This window comes from Streptopelia decaocto, assembly GCF_964273445.1.
Source record: "Streptopelia decaocto genome assembly, chromosome: 24".
Taxonomy (NCBI): Eukaryota; Metazoa; Chordata; class Aves; order Columbiformes; family Columbidae; genus Streptopelia; species Streptopelia decaocto.
Window position 1 is genome coordinate 2,085,990 of NC_138679.1, and position 23,495 is coordinate 2,109,484.

Genomic DNA, 23,495 nt, shown 5'->3' on the forward strand with positions numbered 1-23,495 from the left:
CAGGGAGCAGCATCCACTCCCCGGGCAGGAGCTGGGGGGGAAAAAGAGGCTCTTGGCATGGAACAGCCCCCCCAAACCCTGGCTTGGGCTCGCGCTCCCCACTGCAGCCGATTAATGTTGACGCAAAGTGCCAGGAGGAAGGTGGGAGCAAAAGGAGAGCGAAACGCTGCTTATTAAGCTAAAAGCATTATCTAAGTGAGCTGGCAGGAGCTGGGGTTTAATTCAAAGTGCACTTGGAATGCACCGGGCTCAGCGCTGAGTGTTAAACAGGCCGGGGTGATGGGTGCCCATGAGGACGGCCATGGCCCCCCTGCACCCTGGGGACAGGGACAAAGCCCACCTGTTAAAGAAAACCCTCAGGCATCTTTCACTATAAAAACCAAATCTTTTATGTAAAAAATAAACCTAAACAAACCCCACAATCCCCGCTGCCATGCTCGTGACAACACAAAAGGCCGATTCCCCAGAACACCGTGAAAACAAAGGAGCTGCATCCAAATATATATAAATCGTCGACTTAGGAGATAGGAAATAGCACCTTGCTGATCCCCCTGCCCCCCTGAAGGAGTCAGCCCTGTGTCCCAAACCCGCCACCCCCACTCTGAGCCCACGGACCCCCCACAGCCCTCGCCCACCGGAGCAGGAGGACCCCACAGGGACCCCACACCTGCCCCAGGCAGCACCTTCGCTGCCCTGGGCCCCCCCAGGGGAAGGGACCCGCTCAGCCCCCCGGTCAGGAGAGCAGGACAAGCCCACGGCGGGATCCGAGCAGGAGGGGTCTCTAAAATCCAACCTCAAACCGGTAGCAAGAGAAAAACACTCGTCTGTCCGCACTGCAGGGTCAAGTAACAAAAAGGAACAAAAAAGGGCCAAGGAAAGAGACGGGGAAAGAGCAGGAGCCGCGTCCTGAACCCCCCTCGGAGCCGCCATGTTCCGCTCTGCCCCGCCGGCACCGCGAACCAGGGTGGAAACGTCCCTGCGGTGTCAAATCAGGGTGGAAACGTCCCTGCGGTCCCGCTCGCAGCCCTGCGGGTCTCAGTCCTATGTCCCCAGCGGATGCCAGAGCGAGCGGGCAAACGCTCCGGTGTGTGAGTGGCGCTGAGGCAGCCGGTGTGTTCGCTCGTCTGTGTGTGCAGGTGCCCCGGGGGGGCTGGTTCTGCCCAGGGGGGGCTGCGTCTTCCCCGGAGCCGGGCAGGGAGAGGCAGAGGGTGCACGGGCAGCGGGTGCCGCTTCATTGGGCTGGTTTGGTGATGATGCGAGCGGAGAAGTCAAAGAGGTTCTTGTTGATTTTCCGGAGGGTGCTCACCTCCTCTTCCAGCTCGCTCACCTGGATCGTCAGGTGTTCCTGGTTGCCCTCCAAGTTCTGCAACACAAAAAGGTGACAGAAAAGCATCAGGTTGTCGCTCAAACAGCAGCCCCTCCTGCCTGCACCAGCACAGGGTTCCAGGGCTTGTTATTGCCCCAGCTTTGTGCAGGGTGGCTCAGCTGACGGGCAGAGCCCCAAGGGATCGGCACCAGGACGCGGTTCCCCCAAGGGATCGGCACCAGGACGCGGTTCCCCCAAGGGATCGGCACCAGGACGCGGTTCCCCGTCTCGGAGCAGCTCTCACCTTCTCCCTGGTTGAGTGCATCAGTGCGTACATCCTCTCCGCCTTCTCCAGGTAGCTCTCCTCTGATTCCTGTGGGGACCAGACAGGTGACATCAACACAGAAGTCCTGGGTCCCCTCCCAGTGTCCCCAAGCCCCAGCCAAGGGAACAGCCCGCCTGTGCCCTGCCTGCGTCTGCCTGCGCTCTGCCCGCACAGCTGCCATCAACAGTCAGTTAACCGCACCCCCAGCACACACCCCCCAGCCCCGGTACCTGCTGGTGCTGCCCCAGGCGCAGCGTCACCCCCTCGCTGCCCTGCTCGTCGCTGCTCTCGGTGCCGTGCAGGTGTTTGCTGAACTTGGGCAGCGGCACGCTGGGCTTCCCGTCCGCGTTCAGCATGTTGGCGGGCGCCAGCACGATGAAGGCGTTTGTGACAGGACCTGGGGGGGGACAGGAGGGGACGGGTCAGACGCTGGATGAGTGGGGGCAGCCCCGTTCCCCCAAGTCCATTTGCCCCCCTGGCGAGGACAAGCCAACCTTGCCGGAAAAGCCACTGCCTGTCCTGCCCCGCAGCCCCGCTCTGACGCCCCTGATCTATTTGCGGGGGGAGCACGGGGTGGCTGTCACACCCACTGCCACCCTGTCCCTGGGGGCGCTGAGGGAACATGTTGGGGGGCGAGCGGGTGGCAGCGGGAACAGACCTTGCTGGGAGGGACAGAAAGGCCAAGGGGACGGGGACGCGCTGGGAACCAGCGCTGCTGGGAACCGCCTGCCCCTAAGACAGAGGAGCCACAGCGCTGTGGTGCGGGGGGGCGTGGGAGCCCGTGCTCTGTGTGGGACCCGCCACCCCGGCTCTCCCTGGACGCTGATCCCAGCCTGTACCGGTTCATCAGAGCCACGAGACTGAAACCCCAGCCGACGGCTCGTATCACATTCACTCCAGGCCTAATGAGCTCACGGTTGCACGTTGCTGGGGTCACAGGGACAGTCCCTTCCCCAGACACGTCCTCCCCCTCCCGCAGCCCCCCCGGGCGTTTGGGTGCATGCGGGGCAACCACTCCCTGGGGAAAACGAGGAGGAAGATCCTGGGTGACCTGGTGACAGGGTGAGATCCATGACTCAGCTGACAGGGCACAGGGGCTGTTGACAGTCACCCCAGACAGCCCCGGTGTCCCCGGAGCACCTCTGCCCTCCCTCCAACCCCTCCGCCCTCCCCAGGGTGTGAAACAAGGGGTAGAGAAACGCCCGAGGTGCCCGGGGCAGCGTCAGGGCTGAGCCGGCAGCTGCTCCGGCAGCGCCACGGGACAGGATCCCAGCGCTCGGGGCCGCCGACCTTTGTGATTCACCGTCCTCAGGCACTGCTTGCTCTGGATGTCCCACAGCCGGACGGTCTCGTCGTGCGAGCCCGAGAGCAGGAGGCTGCCGTCCGTGGAGACCGACAGACACGTCACCTGGTTCCTGGAATGGGGAAGAGGACGTTTAAACTCCGGGTGACCCCATGAGTGTCGGAAGCCGGCGAGGGGGCGGACGGGGCGCGAAGGGTTCGACAGACAGGCGTGAAGGGTTCGGCAGGTGCGGCCGGTCCCTCACCTGTGCCCTTTGAAGACTTTCCCGCTCTCCCGCTCTGGCTGGAAGCTCCGGTCTCGCTGCACCGGCTGCAGAAATGAAGGGGAGCAGAGAGCGGTTTAAACTCAGGCAGGCTGAAGGCAGCAGGTTCATCACTGTGTCTGAGGACACCGAGGAACCCAGGCCCTCCCGCACCCCGGGGCAGGTGACGCTGGTCACATCAGAGGTGACAGCGGCTCAGTGCCACGTCACGGGCAGCCCCCGGCACTCACCCAGGCGCAGAGCTCCACCTGGAAGATGGAGCCATCCATCCCGCCGCAGAACATGTAGTACTCGGCCAGGTCCAGCGTCACGGCCATGATCCCCACGTCGAAGAGGACGGAGAGCAGGAGGTCCCCCGATGACACTTCCCAGAGCTGAGAGGGGATGGAGGAATTGGGGACCTCAGTGTCGCCGGCAGGACGGGAGGAACGCGCTGCTGCTCATCAGAACCACCTGGTGGCACGTTCCGTTCCATATCCCCTCCTTGCTGCCAAGGGGGAAACCGCATCCACGGCACAACCGCAGCAGAACCAGGAGCAGCCGCTTCGCGACCACAAGACAAAAAGTTTCCCAGGCAGCTCCAAAATGGCCCTGAACCCCCCCTGCACCCGTCCTGCCCCAGAACAGGCCCTCCTGGAGGGGCTGAGCCCAGCCCAGCCTGAGCCGAGCTTTACCTTGGCTGTCTGGTCCAGGGAGGCCGTGGCGGCTCGTGCCAGGGGCCCCCCGAAGCCGCAGCACAGGTCGGTGATGGGGAGGCTGTGCCGGGACCAGACGTGCCGAGGGTCCGGGATCTGGGAGGGCTCTGCCTGCAGCACGCTGTGGGGACAACGGGGACACAGCGGGTCAGCCAGCGCAGGGCAGGGGATGCCAGAGCTGAGCGGCTGTGGGGGGAGCGGCTGAGGCTCCGCTCCCTCTGGGTCGGCTCTTCTGGCTGCACGAACCACGTGGGACACAGCACGTGTGACACCAAGGACAGGGGCCACTGCCATATGGGACAGAGACTCGTCTGCGAGAGTGGGGACAGGGCACAACCTGCTCGGTGTCAAGCAGGGCAGAGAAGTCAGAGCCACACACCATAGCTTGGGAAACCACGATGAGGCACCGGGAGAAGCGTCCCCGGCAGTGGGACGGCAGCCACGTGAGGAGGGGACAGATTCCCGGGCTGTGGGGGCAGCTCAGCCCCACAGCTGTTCTGATTCTCCTCTCCCTGTCCCCTCCAGGCCCCCACCTGCAGAGGTTCCACACCAGCGCCAGGCAGTCCTTGGCCCCCGAGAGGAAGTGGCTGCTGTCATCGGTGAAGCAGAGGCAGGTGAGGTCCTGGTAGTGCCGGTTCAGGATGGCCAGGAGGTTCCCGTTGGAGACCTGCGGGCAGGAGAGCGCTGAGGTGCCGCGGGGGACGTCCCGGGCGCCGCGGTCGAGCGGAGGGTCCCCGCGCCCCCGTCCCCCCCATCCCCCTCACCTCCCACAGGTAGATGCTCTCGGCGACCCCCGCCAGCACGTAGAGCCCGTTGGGAGAGGCCGCCAGGCAGGTCACGGGCCCCGGGCAGATGATCTTCTGCTGGAGCTGGTCCTGGGGGAGAAGGGACATGGGGACACTCAGTGTGGCTGGAGCACGGGGGGAAACAGGACCCTGGGTGGGGACTGACCATAGAGACGGGGGGTTTGTATGGAGGGAGGGGTCCTGGGAGGGGTCTTACCATAGAGATGGGGGTTTGCATGGAGAGAGGAGCCCTGGGGGGGGTGTCTGACCATAGAGACGGGGGTTTGTATGGAGAGAAGGGTCCTGGGAGGGGTCTTACCATAGAGACGGGGGGTTTGTATGGAGAGAGGGGTCCTGGGAGGGGTCTTACCATATAAATGGGGGTTTGCATGGAGAGAGGGGCCCTGGGTGGGGACTGACCATAGGGACAAGGCGTTTGTATGGAGAGAGAGGCCCTGGGGGGGTCTGACTATAGAGACAGGGGGTCTCCAGGGGTAGAGCGGCACAGCGCCGGCTCTGCCGGGCCCCGCGCACCCCCCCGGGCCGGAGGGTCCCTCCGCGGGCCCTGCCCCCCCGGCCCCGGCCGTACCTTCCTCTGCAGCTCCCAGACGTTGATGTAGCTCTTGCCCAGCTGGGCCCCCAGCAGGTGCTCGCCGCCCAGCAGCGCCAGCCCGCGCGGGCCGCTGTTCCCGCCGCGGTACCCGGGCAGCGCCGCGCCCGAGTGCAGCTCCCACACCGAGCAGTTGCACAGCGGCCCCGCCGCGTCCGCCACCAGCGCCACCTCCATGGGCGCCGCCATCTTCGCGGTCCGCCAGGGCCAGAGAGAGCGCGGCTGCCGCCTAGAGCGCCGCCCTCCGCCCCGCCCAGCCGGCCAACCGGTGGCCAATCAGGAGCGGCACCGCCCAGGTCGCGCGCCTGCGCGGGGCGGGGCTTGCCGCGGCGGCCGCACGCGGCCGGAAGTTCAGCGGGGCCCGCCCCGGGCCGGGTGGTGGGGACTGCAGGGGGCGCTATAGGGACCTGTGGACACCCTATAGGGACCCTGTAGACACCCCACAGCGCTATAGGGACCCCGCAGGGAGCCCACACCCCTATAGAGGCCCCATGGACACCCTATAGGGATCCCATGGCCATCCCACGGCCCTATAGGGACCCCACACCCCTACTGGGACCTCACAGACACCCCACAGCCCTATAGGGACCCTATAGGACCCCATGGACACCCCACAGACACCCTATAGGGACCCTGTAGACACCCTACAGGGATCCCATAGACACCCTATAGGAATCCCGTGGACATCCCACAGCACTACAGGGACCCCATAGCACTATAGGGACCCCACAGCCCTATAGGGACCCTATAGGACCCCATGGACACCCTATAGGCAGCCTGTAGACACCCTCTAGAGATCCCATAGACACCCCATGGCCCTGTAGGGACCCCCTGGGCACCCCCGACCCTCCAGCCACCCCACGGGGACTCCCCAGGGACCCTGGGACACCCTATAGGTCCCACCCTATAGCGCTACACCCCCCGCGTCCCCGGGGCCACAAACCCCACACGACACCTCTTTTTGTTTTGTTTGTTTTTTTAATATTTCATCAACTTTACAGGGTTACAATCGTCTTAAATATTCTGAAGTTTAAATACAATCTGTATAATAATGTTATTATAAAATGTAAACTTTCAGTGTTTTCTCTTTTTTTTTTTTTTTAATTTTTTATTATTTTTTTAATAATAACAATCAAAAGTTTCAATACCTGAACGTTTGCAAAACTGAAATATCTCAGTGGGGGCCCGGGTGGCCCGAGGCCGCCGCTCCCAGAGGTAGAATGTGGTTTTTAGTCTTTTTTTAGTCTTTTTTTTTTGTCTTTTTTTGTCTTTTTTTTTCCTTTCTTTATCTCTTTTTACCTGAGTCTCGATCTGCATTGGGGACGAGCGGCCGCAGCTGCGCCCGCCGCTTCTTGTCCTTCCCACACCCCAAAGAAACTGATGTAGGCGCTTTTTTTGTCCTTTTGATAAATCGATATGCGACAAGAAAAAAATAAAGCGGGAGGGAATGGGGGGCGGGGGGGAAATAAAGAATTGAAATTAAAACCCAAAAGAGCGACTGTACAAATGCAAAAACTAAGAAAATTGAGTATGAGACACCCCCCCCCAAATCGGGGGCTGATCCCACAGCAGCAGGAGCCGGACGGAGCCCCCGGGGCATTTCCAGCTCTGGATTGAGGGGGGGGGTGGGACAAAAAAGGCTAAAAAACCCCAAAATAGGCTGGGAAATCCCCAAATCCCCTGAGATCGCCGCTTCCCCAAGTGAAAATAAAAAACAACGGGGGGGTCCCATCAGTGCGGGGCCCCCCCAGGCACCTGGGGAAGGGGAAACTAAGCAAACCCTGTGCTCGCGGTGGAAACCTGAGGAGTCGCGATACCGAGCTGGGGGGGGACGGGGTTTCGGTATCGGGGGGCGATTGTGTCTCACGCAGATGGGGGCGAATGGTTTGGGGCGAGGGGGCGGGGGGGGCAACAAATTCATCCCGCGGCCCCTTCCCCACGAGCTCCCGCGCCCCGTTATGGAATTAAACTGCTCATTTTTGGGGGAAAACGTGCCCAAATTGGCTTTGCACAGTAGTATTGTGGGGGGGATAAAAAGACAAGAGGAGTAAGGAGGTTCCGCGTTTCCAAGCTCCCGTTTCCCTGATGAACACTAATATATATCATTTGCATGTTAAAGTTCGATTCTTTTCTTTTAGAGAATAAAATAGAAGCTATTTACAACAAAACAATCAAACAACAACCTCTTAAAATCCCGTATAGTGAGTGTAGATTTGAAATAAAAGGGGCGGGAAAAGGCTCTAAATGAATAAAATATCTTATCTCCCAGTTTCTGATCATATTTTTTATCTGTTCTTTTCTTTCCTTGCGAGGGTGCCGGGGGGTTTCACTAAAGCTCGCGTCGGCAGGCGTCCGTGCGTCTGTCTGGAGGTAACACGAGTTTAAAAAATAACAATAATAATAATAATATTAATAATAAATGTACAGTGCAAAGTGTGATGTGAGTGAGGTAAACGGTCCCGGACCGGTGCAGCGCAGTGGCACGGCCGGCGGCTCCGGTAAAACCCCCGGGCTAAGTAAAGCTTTTCTCCTCCAATAAAGGAAAAACCAACGAGACGAGAACAAGGGCAGAGCCCGGTGAGCCCCGATAAGACCCGGTGAGCCCCGGGGGCCGGGCTGGGGGCGTTAAGGCGAAGCGCTGCTGGAGGTAGAGCTGGGGGGCACGGCCAGGCCGGCCGGGGCTGCGGGGGGGATGCTGCCGCCGCTCCCCCCGGCGCCGCCGCTGCTGCCGCGGCCGCCGCCGTTGCCTTTGCTGTAGGTAGAAGAGGGGAGCGAGGAGGAGGAGGAGGAGGAGGAAGAGGAGGAAGGGCCGGGCGTCTGGGCGAAGAGCACACCTGGGGAGAGACGGGAGGCTGAGCTGGGGGGCACGGCCACGCCAGCGCCGCCTGTGCGCCCCAAAACCGGGGTGAACGCCCACGGGAGCGGGACCGGTGGCACCGTGAGCCCTCACCTGTGTAGACGATGCCGTTGATCTCCACCGACATGCTGATGCTGCTGGTGCCGTTGGTGCTCAGGCCGGCGGCCGCGTCCTGGCGGTTCTCTGCGGGGGGGGAGCCGGTTACGGACCCGCCGGGACCCAGGGCCGCGGCGGTTGCGCCGGGGCCGCACTGACCTGGCGAGCGGGTGCCCTGGCTGTTGATGCGGATGCTCATGGGCAGCTGGGCCGTCATGGCCAGGAGGTTCTGCTGCAGCGCCCGCTGCATCAGCCGCTGCTGCTCGTCCGTCACCAGCGCCATCTTCTTCTCCGGGGGCTCCCCCGACTCCAGCTTCTCCCGCAGCTGCTCCAGCGCCGCGGCCTGAGCGGCCGCCGCCACCTGCACCGCGGCCGCCTGCGCGGCCACCACGGGGTGACCGGCCAGCGAGACGGGGAGCCGGCTGGGCACAGAGATGGGGATGGGGGAGTCCTCCTCTGCGGGGCAGAACGGGCGGTCAGGGGTGCGGAGGAAGAGGACGGACAGTGACTCCACCCAGGGTGTCCCCAGGCAATGGTACACTGGCTCAGGGCCCCCCCGTGCCTCGTGTCCGTGCCAGGGGCTGTCTGGCACCTCCTGCCCCTCCAAAGGGGACAGAGCCAGGTGTCCCCAAAACCAACCCCAGTGCCCAGCGCCCGGGGAGGAGACAGGAGCCCAGGGATGGGACCCCCCAGCTCTGCTCCTTTCGGGGCTGTGTCCCCAGTGTTGGGGGGACTCAGCCCATGGCACAGACCCCACCATAGCCATTACCTTTCTTGATCTTCTGGACGGGGGCGATGGAGCCGCCGTTGGTGGCGGAGGCCAGTCCCAGCGCCGGCACCGGCAGCTTGGGCGAGGAGAGGAGCCCGTGGGTGCCACCGGGCGAGTAGGTGAAGAGGGAGCTGCCGAAGCCCTGGCGCCGGCCCTCCCGCCGGTTGCTGTCGATGGCCGCCTGCAGCTCGTTGGGGTTGCTCAGCCCTCGCTTCTCACATTCATAGGGGTACAGGTACTTCATGTACCTGCGGCGGAGAGGGACAGGACAGTGACACGGTGGCCGCCCCTGACCCTCTGCCACCCCCTCCCTCCACACTGTCCATGTCCCCGGCACTCAACACAGGGCAGGGGGAGCCTGGCAGTGCCGACCCTGTGGAGGATCATGGAATCACAGATGGTTTGGGTTGGAGGGACCTTCCCAGCTTCCCCAGTGCCCCCCCCGCCATGACAGGGACATCTTCACCAGCTCAGGGTGCTCAGAGCCCCGTCCAGCCTGGCCTGGGATGTCTCCAGGGATGGTTCAGCCACCACCTCTCTGGCCAACCTGGGCCAGGCTCTCGCTACCCTCAGGGCCAACAATTCCTTCCTCACGTCCAGCCTGAACCTCTCTGTTTTAATTAAAACCATCACCCCTTGTCCTATCACCACAGGCCCTGATAAAAACTCTGTCCCCATCTTTCTTATCAGCCCCTTTTAAGTACGGAAAGGCCACAATAAGGTCTCCCTGGAGCCTTCTCCTCTCCAGGGTCCTCCACGATTCCCCCCGAGCCCCCGCTCACTGTGTGCGCAGGGTGAAGGCGGCGCTGGTGATGGAGGTGGGCAGGTTCAGCCCCTTGGTGATCTCCCGCCACAGCTTCTTGTTGATGACCTCCACCAGCCCGCCCTTCTCGGTCACCAGCGTGTACAGCATGAACAGGTCCAGCACCTGCTTGGCCATGATGGGGATGCGGTTCACGGGGGTGCCTGGGGAGGGAGGAGACAGCGGCTCTGTGGGGGGAACCTGGCGAGGCAGCGCGGGGCCGGGGGTCCCGCTCCTCCCTCCCTTCCATCACCCCCGCCCTCACTGAGCACCAGCCCCACGCACAAAGGAAACAGAAACCTGCACTTTTCAGCCACAAGCACTGCTGGTTATTTATAACGGGGGCGTCACTTCCCGGCCGCGAGTGTCCCACTGAGCCGGGGGGGTTCACCCCCCAGCGCCGCACACGGGGCTGCAGCATCTCCCCCATCCCGGGGTCTCCGCCGTCCCACGGCGGTGGGTGCAGGGGCTCAGGGCGACCCCAGGGGCGCAGCCACAGCTCTCCCCCCCCGCGCACACACGTGCTTCCCCGGCGCTGCCGGACAAAGGGCCGCGGGAGCCGCGATGCGTCAGCACTTCCAGCCCTGCTCTCCGTGCAGCAACCAGACCCCCGAGCGGGCGATCGCTCTTCTCTTTCAGCCCTTCCCACCCCCTGGCCCCCCCGCCAGCACGGGCTGCACCCCCCGCAATGACCCGGGGAGGGGGCTGCGGGTCCCGGTTGCGATGGGTGCGGGGGGGCCTGGGGGGGCCCAGCTGCAGGATCCCGTCCAGCAGTTTTGACCCCGCGGTGCAAAGAGGTTAAAGATTAACCCGTGCCCGTGGGAGCTGGGGCGGTGACGGGGGGGACGGGGGGCTCACCTCGCTTCTGCATGAAGCTGAAGAGGTCGTCCAGGAACTCCTTCCTCCGGGGGTCACCGTCCAGCTCGTACAGCTGTGCAGGGAGAGCACAGAAATGCTCTGAGACCCCCCACCTGTGTCCCCGCCTCCCTCCCCAGGGACCCCCCCCCGGGCTGGAGCCCACTGGCCTGAGCCGTCCAGCTCTAGGACCCCAAACGGCTGGGAGGTCCCCGCATGGAGGGCAGTGCCACCAGTGCCCCCAGCACCGCGCTTGGCCCCGGCTCCTCCTGGCAACACCGATCCCAGGTGTTTTTAGCATCGGCCAAGCGCTCGGCACGGAGTGGAGCAACACTCCGGCGTGACCCATCCTCGCACCTGCAGTGCCGGAGGGAGCTGGAGCCAGTGAGCCCATGTGCCACAGTGGGTGCTCATGCACCGCGGTGAGAACCGGTGTCACCTGGTGCGCTCTGGGGGTCCCTGGGGTCCAGCCTGGCAGGTGAGGGACGTGACGTGGCGAGGACCTCGGGGTCTGGCACGGCCGTGCCGCCAGCACCCGGTGCTGCCGGGACCCCACCCCGCGCCCGGCAGCCCGGCACATTCCTGCCTGATTTATTGCAGGCAGGCACGCAGGCAGGATCGCAGGCAGGCTCGCCACGCGGGCTCTGCCCAGATGCCGCGGGGACGGACCCGCTGCCATTGCTCCGGCTCCTTGGTGCTGAGCAGCTCCCGCGTTTCTCAATGACAACTTTGAACAACTGCCAGCGGAGCCGCGGCGGCTGGGAGGGGGCTATAAATACCACCGCGTAACCCCCCAGGCACGCGCCGCACGGCAGCGGAGCAGCGGGCACGGCCGGCACGACACCGCGGCGGTGGCACTGCGGGTGGGGGTGTGAGCCCCCTCCTCCCACCTCTCCCCGGCAGGATCTGGGCCCTGGGCCCGCGCTCGCCCATCGGTGCCGACCAAAGGGATCAATGGGGCTGCACCGATCAGAGGGGCCGGGCGCTGTGGGAAAGCCATAAACCCCAGTTCCCCTGGAAACCTCACCAAGGCCCCGGCAACCCCCAGGGACGGGGCAGGAGCTGCCGTCACCGCGGCTGAGACCCCCGATGCTGCTCATTTCCCCCCAACCCCGGTAACCCAAATAACGGGGTGACAGCAGGAGCTGGGCAGTGGCTGTAGCCACCGGCACCGCGGCAGAGACACCATGTCCAGGCACCGCGGGGACCCCCAGCCCATGGGGACCCACGGGACAGCACCAGCGCTGCTGCGGCTCCGGCATCCCAGACCCAGCCAGGGGATGTAAAAATCGATCGGCCGTTCAGGAAAACATCGGTCCATGAGATTTTTATCAAGCCAGCGACGTTTTGGGGGGGACAAACACACCAGTTCATCTGCCCCCCAGCTCAGTCCCGAGGGGAATGGACACGTTTAAGAGGATGAAAGAAAATTGACCATCAGCTGAGGAAAGCGAGTGCCGGCTGGGCCGCGGGATTAGTGCCGTCCTTCCCTGTGCCCCCCGCACCCGTGGTCATGGGGGTCAGGGGGCCGGTGAGTTCCTGCCGGCACACCCAGTGCGGCGGCCGGCACAGGACGGACGTTTCGCAAGGCTGTGGTTACCGGCAAGATTTCAACAGCTCTGCCGCACTTCTTGCTGCTGCGGGAGCAGGGGGAGGCTCGGCCAAGCCAGGGCTCCCCATGCCGGCGCTTTGCCGGCTGCACCCCAGGAGTCCCCAGGACCCTGGTCTGGCTCTGCTGACGCCGGCAGAACCCCCGGTGTGAGGAATGAGCTGCCCCCATCCCCCCCTGCCGCCCGGGCACCGGCACAGCCGCGCAAGTGGCAGAGATGAGCGGCTTTTGAGCATTTGCCGGGACACCTCACTGGCTCCTGCACCGGTGAGGACGCGGTGGGGAAACCGTGCACGCTGTGGACACCGAAAGGCAGCGTGGGCATCACGGGAAAGCTTAGAGATTGGGTCTCAAAATAAAAAATGAGGAACAGAAACACGTTCTCATTTCAGCAGCGTGTGAAAGCGAGTGCGCAGCCGGGCTCAGCGCAGACCAGCTGGCATCACCGGACCGAAATCAGCAGGTGCCGGTGCCGAGCGCGGCTCCTGCTCAGGGCACCCGCGGCTCTCTGCCGGGCAGCGCGGGCGGAGGCGGCGAGGCTCGGTGCAAAGGTGACGCCGGGCAGCGGGGAGAGGCCGCCGCTGAGTCAATAGATTTACATTTCGTAATTAGGGAGGCCAGGGAGGTGGGAACGACTTAATCTGTAAGGCAGCTGCCCCCAGAATATCCTCTTACCCCAGCCCCGCGCCCACCGAGGCTCCCGCAGCGACAGCGCGGTGCCAGGGGACGCCGCAGCAACGCCGGGCCTGGCCGGGGAAACGGGACGTGTCCCCCCATCGCCCTCCGTGCTGGGGACCCAGCCCCACGCACCCCATGCTCCCGGTGCTTGCTCAGCGCAGGGCGTGCGCCCGGCTCCGCCACTGGCCCCGGCACCGCCGCGGTGTCCACCCATCGGCGTAGGCCCCGCCGGCCCCGGCCCCGTCCTTGCGGGCGGCTGAGGACGCGGTGCCAGATGGCTGCTGCCAGCAGATATATAATTAAGTGGAGGAGGAATTAGGCGGGCGGCGGGCGGGCAGCGCTGACCCCGCGGCCCAGCGCCCCGGCAGGATGCCGGCCCGGCGTTTGGTGTGGATGACCGGATTAACGTTTCAAACCAGATTACGGGAAAATCCCGAGCCCTTGGCTTTCAAAGGGCCGGCGGGGAGGCGGCCCCTCGGCAATGCCAGGAATGCAGGAGGGAGCCCTCGGCACGGGCGCGGTGCGTGCCGGGGGTCCTGGGAGGGACCCAGATAACCCCCCCACACCCCCGAGCTGCGGGCAGGGGGGCAGGTCAAGAGGGAGGGGAAGCACCATCAAGCGAGGCTCCGGCAACGCCGGGCTTTGCGCCGGAGCCACAAGAGTTCTTCCATCGCTGGAGCCCCCCTGTCCCCCCACCAAGTGTCACAGGGACCCCCCAACAACAAACAGGGCTCTGTGGGGCCCCACATCAGAGTTAAAAACAACTCCCCCTTCTCGGTTCCGGGTTCTCAGGCCTCAGGGATTAATTTCCATGGCCAGGAAGTCTCGACGCTCCCGGCTTTCCTCCTTTCTCCTCCAAACCGGGCTGGGACGTGAGCAGGGGGGACAGACCCCCGAAGGCCACTGTAGCAGGGACAGGGGGCTGACAACCCTTCCCACAGGACCAGCCGCCTCCTAGGGGCTGAAAACCCCGAGTCTGGGGTAAAAACACAACCATTTGGGGAAAAAACACAACCAAGGTGGGGGGAGCCCAAGCGGGACAACCCCTCAGTGATCCGGGATGGGGAGAGGGGGGGCTCCTTCTTTCTCTTTCTTTTCTTCCTTCCTTCCTCCGAGCGGCCCCGGGGACACGTCCCTTTGTCCTGCTGACAGCCCAGGGGTGACACTGGCGGCGGGGGGAGAGACCACGCACGCTAATGAGTTATTTAACGAAGAGTAAACACACGGGCGGCGTTTCCCGTCCCGCTCCCGGCCGGCGCACGCAGCCCCTTGGCCCCCCAAGCCCGGACCCACAGTCGAAGGCGGGTGGGGGGGGGTTCTTATTTGGAAAAAGAAAGTAATTAGTAAAACCTGGAGTGATGGGCTGGCGATGAGCCCCGAAACGAAGCGTTTCGGGTGCTGCTGGTGAGGTGGTTTCCTGTAAGACGGTGGCTGAGTCAGGGCTGTCGCGGTGAGTGGGGGGCAGCACCGAAATGGCCCCCCAGCCTGGGGGGTATTGGGTTTGTGGGGACCCAGTGAGGGGCAAAGGGAGATCCCGGCACAGATCCCGCTGCAGATCAAGCACTCGGCTTAGGGACGGGTCACCTCTCGCTGTCCCCATCCCTAATTCCCTGCAAGCCCCAAAGCACGGCCTCCCTGGGAAGGGGCTGCCAAGGGTTGGGGCTGTGCACCCCCCCCCCCAAAACCCCAGGGTGGCCCCCACCACCGCGCTCACCAGCTCTGAGATAGATAGCGCTGCCAAAGGTGCTGCGGGGAGGGGACGGGCTGGCCGCACTGACCGGCCCGGTGGGATTCCAGCCGCCGCGGCTGCCCGCGGTGGGGGCTGGGGAGCGCCGGGCCCTCGCCGCCACGCTTCCCGTCGGCACCATTGTTCCTGCCGGTTCCCAGCATTGTCCCCTCGGTGGGTCAGCACCCCCGGGCTGGGACACGGCCCCGCCACAGGTGCCTCTGCCCACCGTGTCGCCTGCCTGGGCTGGGGCCATGGGACACAGTGGGCGGCAGATCCTGCGGCACGGGGACGAGCCCAGTCCCCATCCCCAGCCATCACCCATGTGCAGGGGACCCCGAGACCACCCAGGCTCCCCCCACACCCACAAACACCTCTAGCGGTGCTGCGGCCGCATGCCGGACACGGTCACCGACACAGCGAGCGGCACCGTGCAGCAGAGGGGGACATTGAATGGGCGAATTAGTCGCCGTTTAACCTCCCTGACCCCCCATTGTCCCTGTGCCGTCAGCCACCCTCCCCGCCACGCCGCGGGGCCGCTTCTGCCCGGTAGCCACCGGAACGCTCGGCGTGGATCCATGGCCACGCGCCGACCGCCACCGGCTCCTGGGACACGGCCCCGCTGCCGCTGTCACCCCTCAGGCGGAGGGGACGCAAATCCTGCTGCAGCTGTGCTCCAAACGGTGGTTTCGGAGGGACCGGCGGCATGCCGGGCTCTGGCTAAAACAAAACACTATTGTGTCTGGACACCAATGTATGGCACGGGCTGCTCCCCGCTCTGTGTGAGCCAGGAGCTGCTGCCCCCTGCCAAGCCCAGAGCCGGGGCCGGCATACGGGAAGCAGCCCGGCAGCGGCGGCCGCGCCGGTCCTCCCGCCTGCGTGCCGGTGCATGCCCGCGGCACACGCTCCCCATCGCACCAGACCTTGTGCAAACACTGAGCGGGGTCAGGCAGCGTTGAGAAAGCTCATCCCGGGGAGCGGCCGAGCCGGAGCCACGCAGCACAGACAAACCGCGGCCAGAGCAGAAAGCTTTCCCTGCTGGAAAAGCAGCGCAGACCCTTGGGGCGCTCGGTGACCCCCACGGGGGCTGTCGCTGCCCGGGTGACACCGCACGGGGCAGGTCGAGACCCCCGGGCAGGACGTGGCGCGGGGGCAGGAGCAGCCGCGCTGGCAGCTGAGCTGGGGCTTAAATTCCACCATATGTAAATGATCGTCTTAGAAAGGGGATCGCTGTAAGCCCGAGCAGATGAGTCACCGGGGCTTCCACCGCCCAGCCGGGGATTTGGCTAATTGCAAAGCTGTTCCTGAAATGCGAGGTCCCGCACCTCCATCCGTCCGTCCACCCGGGGGATGGCGGCTCCACGGTGGGGGACCCGGGGGGGCCCTGCACCCAGCCCTGCCACGGGAGCTGGACAAGGTCCAGCAGCCACAGATGGTTTGACAGGCAGCTGCCGTCAACCCCGAGAACCGTCACCGCAGAGCTGCTCCGGCAGCGCCAAACCTCGCTGCTACGTGGCCGCCTGCGGAAAGGAGAAGGTGGCAGGGGACACGGCCACGGCACTGCCACAGCACCGCCACAGCACCGGAGCGGTGCGGCTCCAGCAAAGCTACTTGCGCCCGTCCCACCGTGGCACCGGAGCCGGTTATCACAGGCTGCATCTGGAGTGGAGACCCAGCCTGGGCAGATTTAGATGGGGAGGGCCGAGGGGGGGTCAGAAGCTGTGCCCTGAGCCCCCTGACTGGTGAGAGAAGTGCCCAGGGGACAGCAGGGGCTCCCCCGGTCCCCAAACCACCCCCGGCCCTGGCCCCCGATTGCGGCACGTCCGGCCGGCCCCCAGGACCGGCTGCTATTTCTCCTGCGGTTTGGGCCAGAAATAGGGCGATGGAGCAACGCTGCGGCCTTGCCCAACCGCCCCGCTGCCGGCCGGCTGTTTGCTTTGCTGACAAAGGACCTGCTCTCGTCTCTGCTCTGCTTTTTTCCTTCTTTTAAATAAACCCTCATGCCTGTTAGTTCAGCTGTGCCAGAGCCGGGAGGCGGCTGCCTGCTCTGCAGCCCTTGATCAGCGCGGGGAAATGGGGGCTTGGGGGTTTGGGGCTTGCAATCCGGGACCCAGGGGTCCAGGACTCAGGGGTTTGGGGGTTCAGGGCGCAGAGGGGAACACCAGCAGGTGATGCCAAGACTGGGGGGGTCAGCCCAGCTCTCAAGCCAAAGGGTGCCAAGGGGAAGGTCCAAACAAAACCAGCTGGGTGAAGGTGCTGGCCAGGTACACGGGGCACGAGACGTGTCTGTCCCCCACCTCGTTAATTATCCCTGGTTTCACTGGGAGAAGTGGCTCCATGTGGCGCGGGGACAGCGGGACCGGCACCCGCAGCCAGGCTGGGGGAGGCACTCGCGGTTAAGCCGCTGTCGCCGAGAAGCCCCTGACCCCCGGGCGGGGATCCGCAGGATTAGGGCTCCGGGAGGGCTCCCTGAGCTGATTACCGGCTGGATCCCCGGCCAGCAGCACCCTTGGGTCGGCTGGACAGTGGTGATGGGCGATGGCTGTGCCGGGGTCACGGGGAGCACCCGTCCTCGTCCTGGGAGGGGCCACCTGTGCCTGCCCCCCCCGGCGCCCCACAACACTCCAGTCCCCTCCTCGCCCCCGTTATCTGCCCCGGCCTGGCCAGGCGCCGCAATCGCCTCCTCCCGGCACAGGAGCACCCGGCCGGGGGCCCCCACCGTTATCGGTGCCCCCGCCCCACCGCGGCACCAGCCAGAGCGAATGGCTGTGGGGCAGGGGGACGGTGGCCCCGGCCGGGTGACAACGCTCGGGTGGCCCTTTCCCCGCACGGGGCCCCCTCGCCCTCCCCGGGGCCGGCTCATCCGCTCGGCTGGCTAATGCAATAAAGCTCTAATCAATATTTTAAAGAAAGTAAATGGACCCTCCTGCCCTTGTGAAGAGGCCGCGGGGCCCCCGCTCCCAGCCCGGCTCCCCCCGCCAGCACCGGGCTTTTGAAAAGAAAATAATCCCTGGGAGACAGGGGTTCAGAACCCCACGCTGGAGGGGGCGGCGGGGACCCCCACCCCTCGACCAGAGCCCCGAGTGTGGGCACGGGGCTCCACACCCGGGGCATTCGGAGGAGAAATGGGCTTTTCCTCGGTCCCTGCCTGTGACAATCCCACCGTCACCTTCCGCGGAGCTGCCGGGGCCCTGGTCAGGCAGGGGTCCGCTCGGCCCCCCCGCCCCCAGCGCACTGCCCGCTGTGGTTGCAGAGTTGCTTTTGCTTTGTTTTTCCACCCCCCCACAACCGTTGCACTTTGAAATCCCGTATCTTGGGGGAGAGCTGCTCGGTGCAAGATAAGGGCTGAGGTTTTCTCCCCCAATGTGCCACCGGGGCGGGTTGGTCGTCCCCATTTGGGGCAGCTCAAGAAACCTCCTACCCCCCCAAAAGCACCGGCACCACCACCAGCCACTCCCCAGCACCGCGACGGCTTTTAAAGCCTCCAACAGCTCCTGGGAACGGAGCGAAGATGGGGGTCAAAGACCAGCTGAGGCACCCCAAACAGGGCACCCCAAAGGGACGGGGTGACGGGGTGCACGTGCCTGGGGGGCGCAGGCAGCTGCTGCCTGTCGTAGGCAGCGCAGGAAACTCCAAAAGGGGCAGAGGCGGAAACTCCGGCTGCGGGGGCCGGCGCTCCCGGTGTGAGCCGAGCGCGGTCACAGTGGCACCGAAACCGAAAGGTCAGGAGTGGGGTTCTGTGGGGGCGGCAGCGGAGCCCCCCCACCCTCACCGGGGTGCGGGTGCCGACGCAGGTTTCCCCGCGCAGCCGGCCCGGCGTTACGCAGCAGTTTGCGGTGACACGCGGCAGCGCCGGAGTTTTGGCCGGGTCGGCGGAGCAGCTTGTGCCCGGCTCCCCCCACGAGCACCCCCCCGCAGCAGCGGGACGGCAAGCACCCGCAGAGCCCAGCGGTGGCGCCTGGGGGTGCCAGGGCTCCCGTGTGGCTGAGCCCAGCAGCCCTGAGGCACCGGCATCCCCCCAGCCCCCCGGACCTGTCCTGCCTTTTGGGGTGCGGTTAGAGAGGATCCCAAACCTAAACAAGGGCGAACGTGGTCCTGGCACAGCGGCAGCGTGGGGTGATGTGCCAGCATCCCGCCAGACACCCCCGCCCCATGCCACTGCAGCTACAAGACCAAACGGAAAGCAAGCCGGCTCTACTGCCGGCCATGGTGGCCGATCCCCACGGGGAGCTTCCTCCCGCCCCCAAAATGCCCCTTCCCAAGCCAAGGAGCCATCGCTCCCTCGGCAGTCGCTGCCCCCGCATCCCCCCGCGCCGGGGGCTCCTTTGTTCTGAGCTGACCCCTGCCCGCACAGTAGCTGTCCCCGGGGACGGGGAGGTGCCACGCGCCGGCCCCGTAACCTCCGTAACCTCCATAACTCTTCCTCGCGCCCTCCAGCGCCTCCCCTGAACCGGGCCCCCTCCTCCTCCTCCTGCCCCCGGACCCCCGCGGTTCAGCCCGGCCCAGCCCCCGTTTGCCGGAATCTGTCCCAGATGGGTCAATAAAACCCCGGGGCGGGGGACAGGGACAGGAACAGCCCCCGCGGGCACCCTGGGGTTGGGTGCAGAGGTGGCTGCGGGGACTCGGCAGCGACGGCTCAGCCGAAACTCCACGGGCACGGGTGGGAGAGCAGCGGTGCCGCCAGCGCCGCGGGGCCGATGAACCCGGAGCGGCTTCATCCTCCAGCAGCGCTTCCCACCGCGGCAGGACGGCCCGGCACCGGGACGGCCGCGCTTGCGGTACCACGTCCTGCTGGGGGAACGCGGCTGCGGTGCCCCAGCGCCTGGTGTTGCCGGGGTTTCCCCACCGCGGGGGCACGGAAGGGTGAAGCATCCCCTGCCCGGCAGCGCCGGCACTCGCTGTTTACATTCCTGCTGCTTCTTCCCCTGGCTGCGCCGTGCCCGCTGCGCCAGCTGGGCCAGGCCGGGGTGCCCGGCGGCACGCGTTGGAGGGCGGCCAGGAGGAGCTCCCGCCAGCGCCGCGCTGCGCCGACAACCCCCTGGCCCGGGGCCAGCGGCCGCGATCCAAGCGCCGGCGCTGGTGGCTGACGTGCCGGGGAAGCCTCTCCCGGCCGGTGCTTCGCCCCCGCTCCGCCACCCACAGCACAGCGGCACCCGCTTTGCCACCCTCCGGCTGCTGCCGCGACGAACCGCGGTGCCGGGACCTCCCTGCCCACCCCGGGAACAGAAGGGGAGGGAGACATGGGGGCTCAGCCCCTCTGGCCAGCACAATTTGGGGGTCAGAGCACGTGTGCGGCTCAGGGTAATGTCACCAGGTGCTGCGGCTGTGCCAGGGGACCCAGCAGAGTCTCCGGCACAGTCCATGGCACATCCATGGACGAGGGCAGGGGTTCTGTAGGCACTGTCAGCCCCCAGCACCAGATTTTCCCATTGAATCCCGATCGCCGGGTCCCCGGAGCTGCCATATGGGTCCGGTACAGCACCAACACGGTGACAAACAGGAAGATCACGGCTGCGGTATCAAAAAAGCCTTTTCACAGATACGAGATCACATCCCCGGCCTCTCGCTCCCCGACGGCAGGAAGCACAAAAGAGAGAAACCGCAAGCAGAAGCGGCGGCACCGCGGCACGAGGGACGCGTGGGGCAGAGCGGCCCGTCCCCGTCCCCGCAGCCGGGCTGGGCGGCCGCGCAATCCAGCGCTCGGGCTTTCCCCGTCGTGAGGCTGCCCGCAGCCAGATGTGCCGGCACATCGCGGCAGTCCCTTCCCCCTTTCGGGAGGGACGCGACGGCCCCTGCCCCTTCTCCTTCGGGCCGTCGCATCCCTCCCAAAAGGCCACCATGCCCCGGCCGCTCCATCTGGGTCCCATCTGCTGCTGTTGGCTCCCGTCCCTTCCCCCAGCCCTAAACTCAGATGTATTTAACCACACACATCAAAGGCGCCGGGCGGCCCCCGGGGAGCCCCAGCTTGCAGCACATTTCCTTCTAGTAGCCGCAAAGCGGGGCGCAGCGAGCTGGGGGACAGCGGGAGCATCTCTGCCGCGGGAGAGCGACCGAGGGGGCAGCGGGGGCTCCGGCCCCGGTTTCACTCTTCAGTGGCATTTTGGGGGCAGGTGCGGGCATCTCTGTCCGCAAACATCCACAGGGTCGGAGCCATCCTGCCAACAGCACCTCTGCGGTGACGGGGACCAAGCCACGTCCTCACCAAATACAGTTTGAGGAGGGTGGAGAAGAGGAAACCAAAGAGCCCCTTCATATTTGCAAGTTTGGGGAGGTTTTTTCAATTGTTTTCAGCAAGAATTTCCCCAGGTCCCTGCGGTGAACCCCATCACACCACCCACCCGCACCAGGGCAAAGCACCGACTGGGACACTGGATCCCACCGACCAAAGCAACCGGGGTAGGGGCACGGCTGAGCCCGAGCACCAAAACCCTGCAGAAACCCCAGGTTTTCTCAGCGGCAATGACGGCAACTCAATCCGAGAATGCTGCCGGAAGCGGCGCTGCCAGAGCCGTCCCACCGCGGCTCTCGAGGACGCAGGGACATGTGGCAGAGCGGGGAGGGGACAGGCGCGGCGGGGGACACGCGGCAGAGGACACGCGGCTCGGCGGGCACCCACCTGCTTGAACTGCTCCTCGTAGGTCCAGTCGCCGTGGTCGGACGCCGGCGGCGGGGGCTGCGCGTGGCCCGGCGCGGACGGGGGCAGCCGGTCCTGCCCCCCCGGCAGCCGCTGCGGCTCGCCCCTGTAGTGCTGCGGTGCCGGGGGCTTGCGGAGCAGCAGGGATCCCGCGCCCGCTCGCACCGCCTCTGCCGAGCCCAGCCCTTCCTCTCCCATGTCTTCCTCCTCCTCGTAGTCTTCCTCCTCCTCCTCTTCTTCTTCTTCCTCCTCCTCCTCACCCAGGTCCTCTTCAAAGTCATCTTCATCCCATTTGCCCTTCCTAGAGCAGCAGACAGGAGAGGTTTGGTCCCACACTGGGCAGGGGTTGGGTCCCCACCTGCCCCACGGGCACCCCCCAGCTGTGGGGCTGGAAACACCCATCCAGCACACGGGGCAACCACCAGCACCAGCAGCTCCAGTGGGGAGCGGGGTCTCCAGATGGCTTCCAGGCTGTCCCCTGCCCCGGAGGGGACGCGGCTGCATGGCTCTGCATAATTGAACGCCAGAGCGGGATCCTCTGTCACGGCCCCATGGCCAAGGTGTCATGTCACGAGGAATCACGGCTGCAGAGCCCGGTGCACAAACCCGACGTGGCGCGGGCAGCCCCCGGCAGCACCTCCCGGCCCAAAGGGAGCCCTGTGTCCCCAGCTGGCCGTGCCAAAACCCACCAGGGCCAGACTGTGTCCATGCCCCTTCCCAAAACCCTAAGAGCTGCAAGTCTGTGCTGGCAAATACTCACAGCTCCTCCTCCTCCTCGGAGCCCATCTCCTGCTGGTACCCGCCATCCTCCTCCTCGGCGTGCTCCTCCTCCTCCTCCTCATCCTCGGAGGCCGGGCTCTCCTCCGACAGCCCCGGGCTGGACGAGTGGCTGAGCCCGGCGGCTGCCGCCCGCATGGCGGCCAGGGCGGCCATCTGCGCCCGCTGGATGTGCGCGCTCTCGGGCTCCGCTCCCTCCTCTGAAGGGGCCGGGGCCAGATCCTGGCTGCGTCCCCGGGCTGGGGTGCTGCCGGGGGTCTGTCCGGGGGCCGGCGGGGGCTGCGCCGGGGCCGTCGGGGAGCGCGGCGGCGGCTGCTGCTGCTCCTGCTGCCGCGCTTCCAGCGCCTGTTGCAGCCGTGCGCGCTGCTGCCGCTGCAGGTTCTCCATCACCGCCTGCAGCTTCATGGCTCTGCCGGTGGGTGGGGGGGCCCCAAGGGGCCGCGGGGTGGTGCACCCGGGGGCTGATGCCCAGGGGTTGTGGGGGGCAGCGCCCGGCACGCTGCCGCGCTCCAGCGGGGCTGGGAGGCTGCTGGGGCCCGAGGGGGCGAGGGTAGCAGGGGCTCCGCAGCGCCGTCGGGGTGTCAGGGCAGGAATCACAGCTGCCGCCGGGTCAGGGAAGAATGATGAGCCCCCCAACCCCCCTCGGTTTTGCTCTCCTTCGCAGGAGGGCTCCGGCGGGAGCCTCGGGGCGGCCGGTCGGGATCAGGGTGCTGCCGCCAGGAACCGGCACCTCCGTGGGGTCACCAGGCAGCGCTCGTGGCCCGGTGCATCGTCCCCTCCCTCGCCGAGTGGGCACTTTTTGGGGGCAGCAGCCTTGGGGTCAACACGGCGTCCCCTGCTCGGGGCCAGCTGTCCCTAGTCCTCGGCTGCGGGATGGCGTCGGCGCAAACCTGCCGGGAGAGCAGAGAGAGGGTGAGCGGAGCTGCGAGCAGGAAGGAGTTAAAGACAGTGCAGGAGCCTCATTAATCTCGAGCTAATGAGATAGGGAGGCCGGGCCCTGCTGAGGAGGGGGAAGGGGCCTGCCGGACCGATAGCCCTGCCCGGCCCCGCAGGCAGCGGATAGGGGACCAGTGCCCGCAGATAACAGCCCCGCTGGGAGAGCCCCCGGGGGACAGGGCACGTCCCCACCAGGGATACCAGAGACGTGCTCCACAGGAGCGAGGGGAGTGCTGGGCTCACGGGCCACCGCGGTGGCAGAAGCTGCCAGGCCAGCGCCGGGGCGCCAGCGGCACCAGGGCCCCTCACGCAGCAGGGTGCCGTGGCACAGGGGGGACCTGTGTGTCCCCAGGGCTATAAGGCAGCTCCTGAGGGACGGGCGGGCAGAGCCTCGCTCCCCAAAAGCTCGGCAAACAGGCTCTGCTGGCCACCCCCGCTGCCTCCCCTTCGCCAGGGCTGTGGGTCCCCCG

General features: G+C 65.7%; 2 protein-coding genes across 3 annotated transcripts; both read right to left on the reverse strand.

Annotated features, from left to right (window-relative positions):
- Positions 1-374: 374 nt before the first annotated feature.
- WDR18 (WD repeat domain 18) lies at positions 375-5,523 on the reverse strand. Its single transcript, XM_082072229.1, has 10 exons — positions 5,266-5,523; positions 4,656-4,766; positions 4,425-4,558; positions 3,871-4,012; positions 3,427-3,570; positions 3,179-3,243; positions 2,922-3,046; positions 1,862-2,028; positions 1,611-1,679; positions 375-1,363 (listed from the first exon to the last, which is right to left on the reverse strand). The coding sequence occupies exons 1-10, from the start codon at positions 5,473-5,475 to the stop codon at positions 1,232-1,234; spliced, it is 1,299 nt and encodes a 432-aa protein (XP_081928355.1). The 5' UTR covers positions 5,476-5,523; the 3' UTR covers positions 375-1,231.
- An 843-nt stretch (positions 5,524-6,366) lies between these two features.
- Positions 6,367-22,502, reverse strand: ARID3A (AT-rich interaction domain 3A). 2 transcript variants are annotated; one of them, XM_082072204.1, is made up of 8 exons: positions 22,073-22,502; positions 21,295-21,613; positions 10,669-10,741; positions 9,791-9,974; positions 9,009-9,256; positions 8,399-8,695; positions 8,237-8,326; positions 6,367-8,120 (listed from the first exon to the last, which is right to left on the reverse strand). In XM_082072204.1, exons 1-8 carry the CDS (start codon positions 22,492-22,494, stop codon positions 7,912-7,914), a joined length of 1,842 nt encoding a protein of 613 aa, XP_081928330.1. In that variant the 5' UTR covers positions 22,495-22,502; the 3' UTR covers positions 6,367-7,911. The 2 variants fall into 2 exon arrangements, with proteins under 2 accessions (XP_081928330.1, XP_081928329.1); XM_082072203.1 differs by having other exon boundaries at positions 8,237-8,695.
- Positions 22,503-23,495: the final 993 nt, after the last annotated feature.

Excerpts from the sequence above, each read along its gene's own strand:
- WDR18 (XM_082072229.1), bottom strand. The coding sequence starts at position 5,475 with ATGGCGGCGCCCATGGAGGTGGCGCTGGTGGCGGACGCGGCGGGGCCG. Across the intron at positions 4,013-4,424 it reads CTGGTGTGGAACCTCTGCAG|CGTGCTGCAGGCAGAGCCCT; the intron begins GTGGGGGCCTGG and ends TTGTCCCCACAG. Across the intron at positions 1,364-1,610 it reads TGCACTCAACCAGGGAGAAG|AACTTGGAGGGCAACCAGGA; the intron begins GTGAGAGCTGCT and ends TTTGTGTTGCAG.
- ARID3A (XM_082072203.1), bottom strand. The coding sequence starts at position 22,494 with ATGAAGCTGCAGGCGGTGATGGAGAACCTGCAGCGGCAGCAGCGCGCA. Across the intron at positions 21,614-22,072 it reads TCCGAGGAGGAGGAGGAGCT|GAAGGGCAAATGGGATGAAG; the intron begins GTGAGTATTTGC and ends CTGCTGCTCTAG. Across the intron at positions 9,257-9,790 it reads GCCTTCACCCTGCGCACACA|GTACATGAAGTACCTGTACC; the intron begins GTGAGCGGGGGC and ends TCTCCGCCGCAG.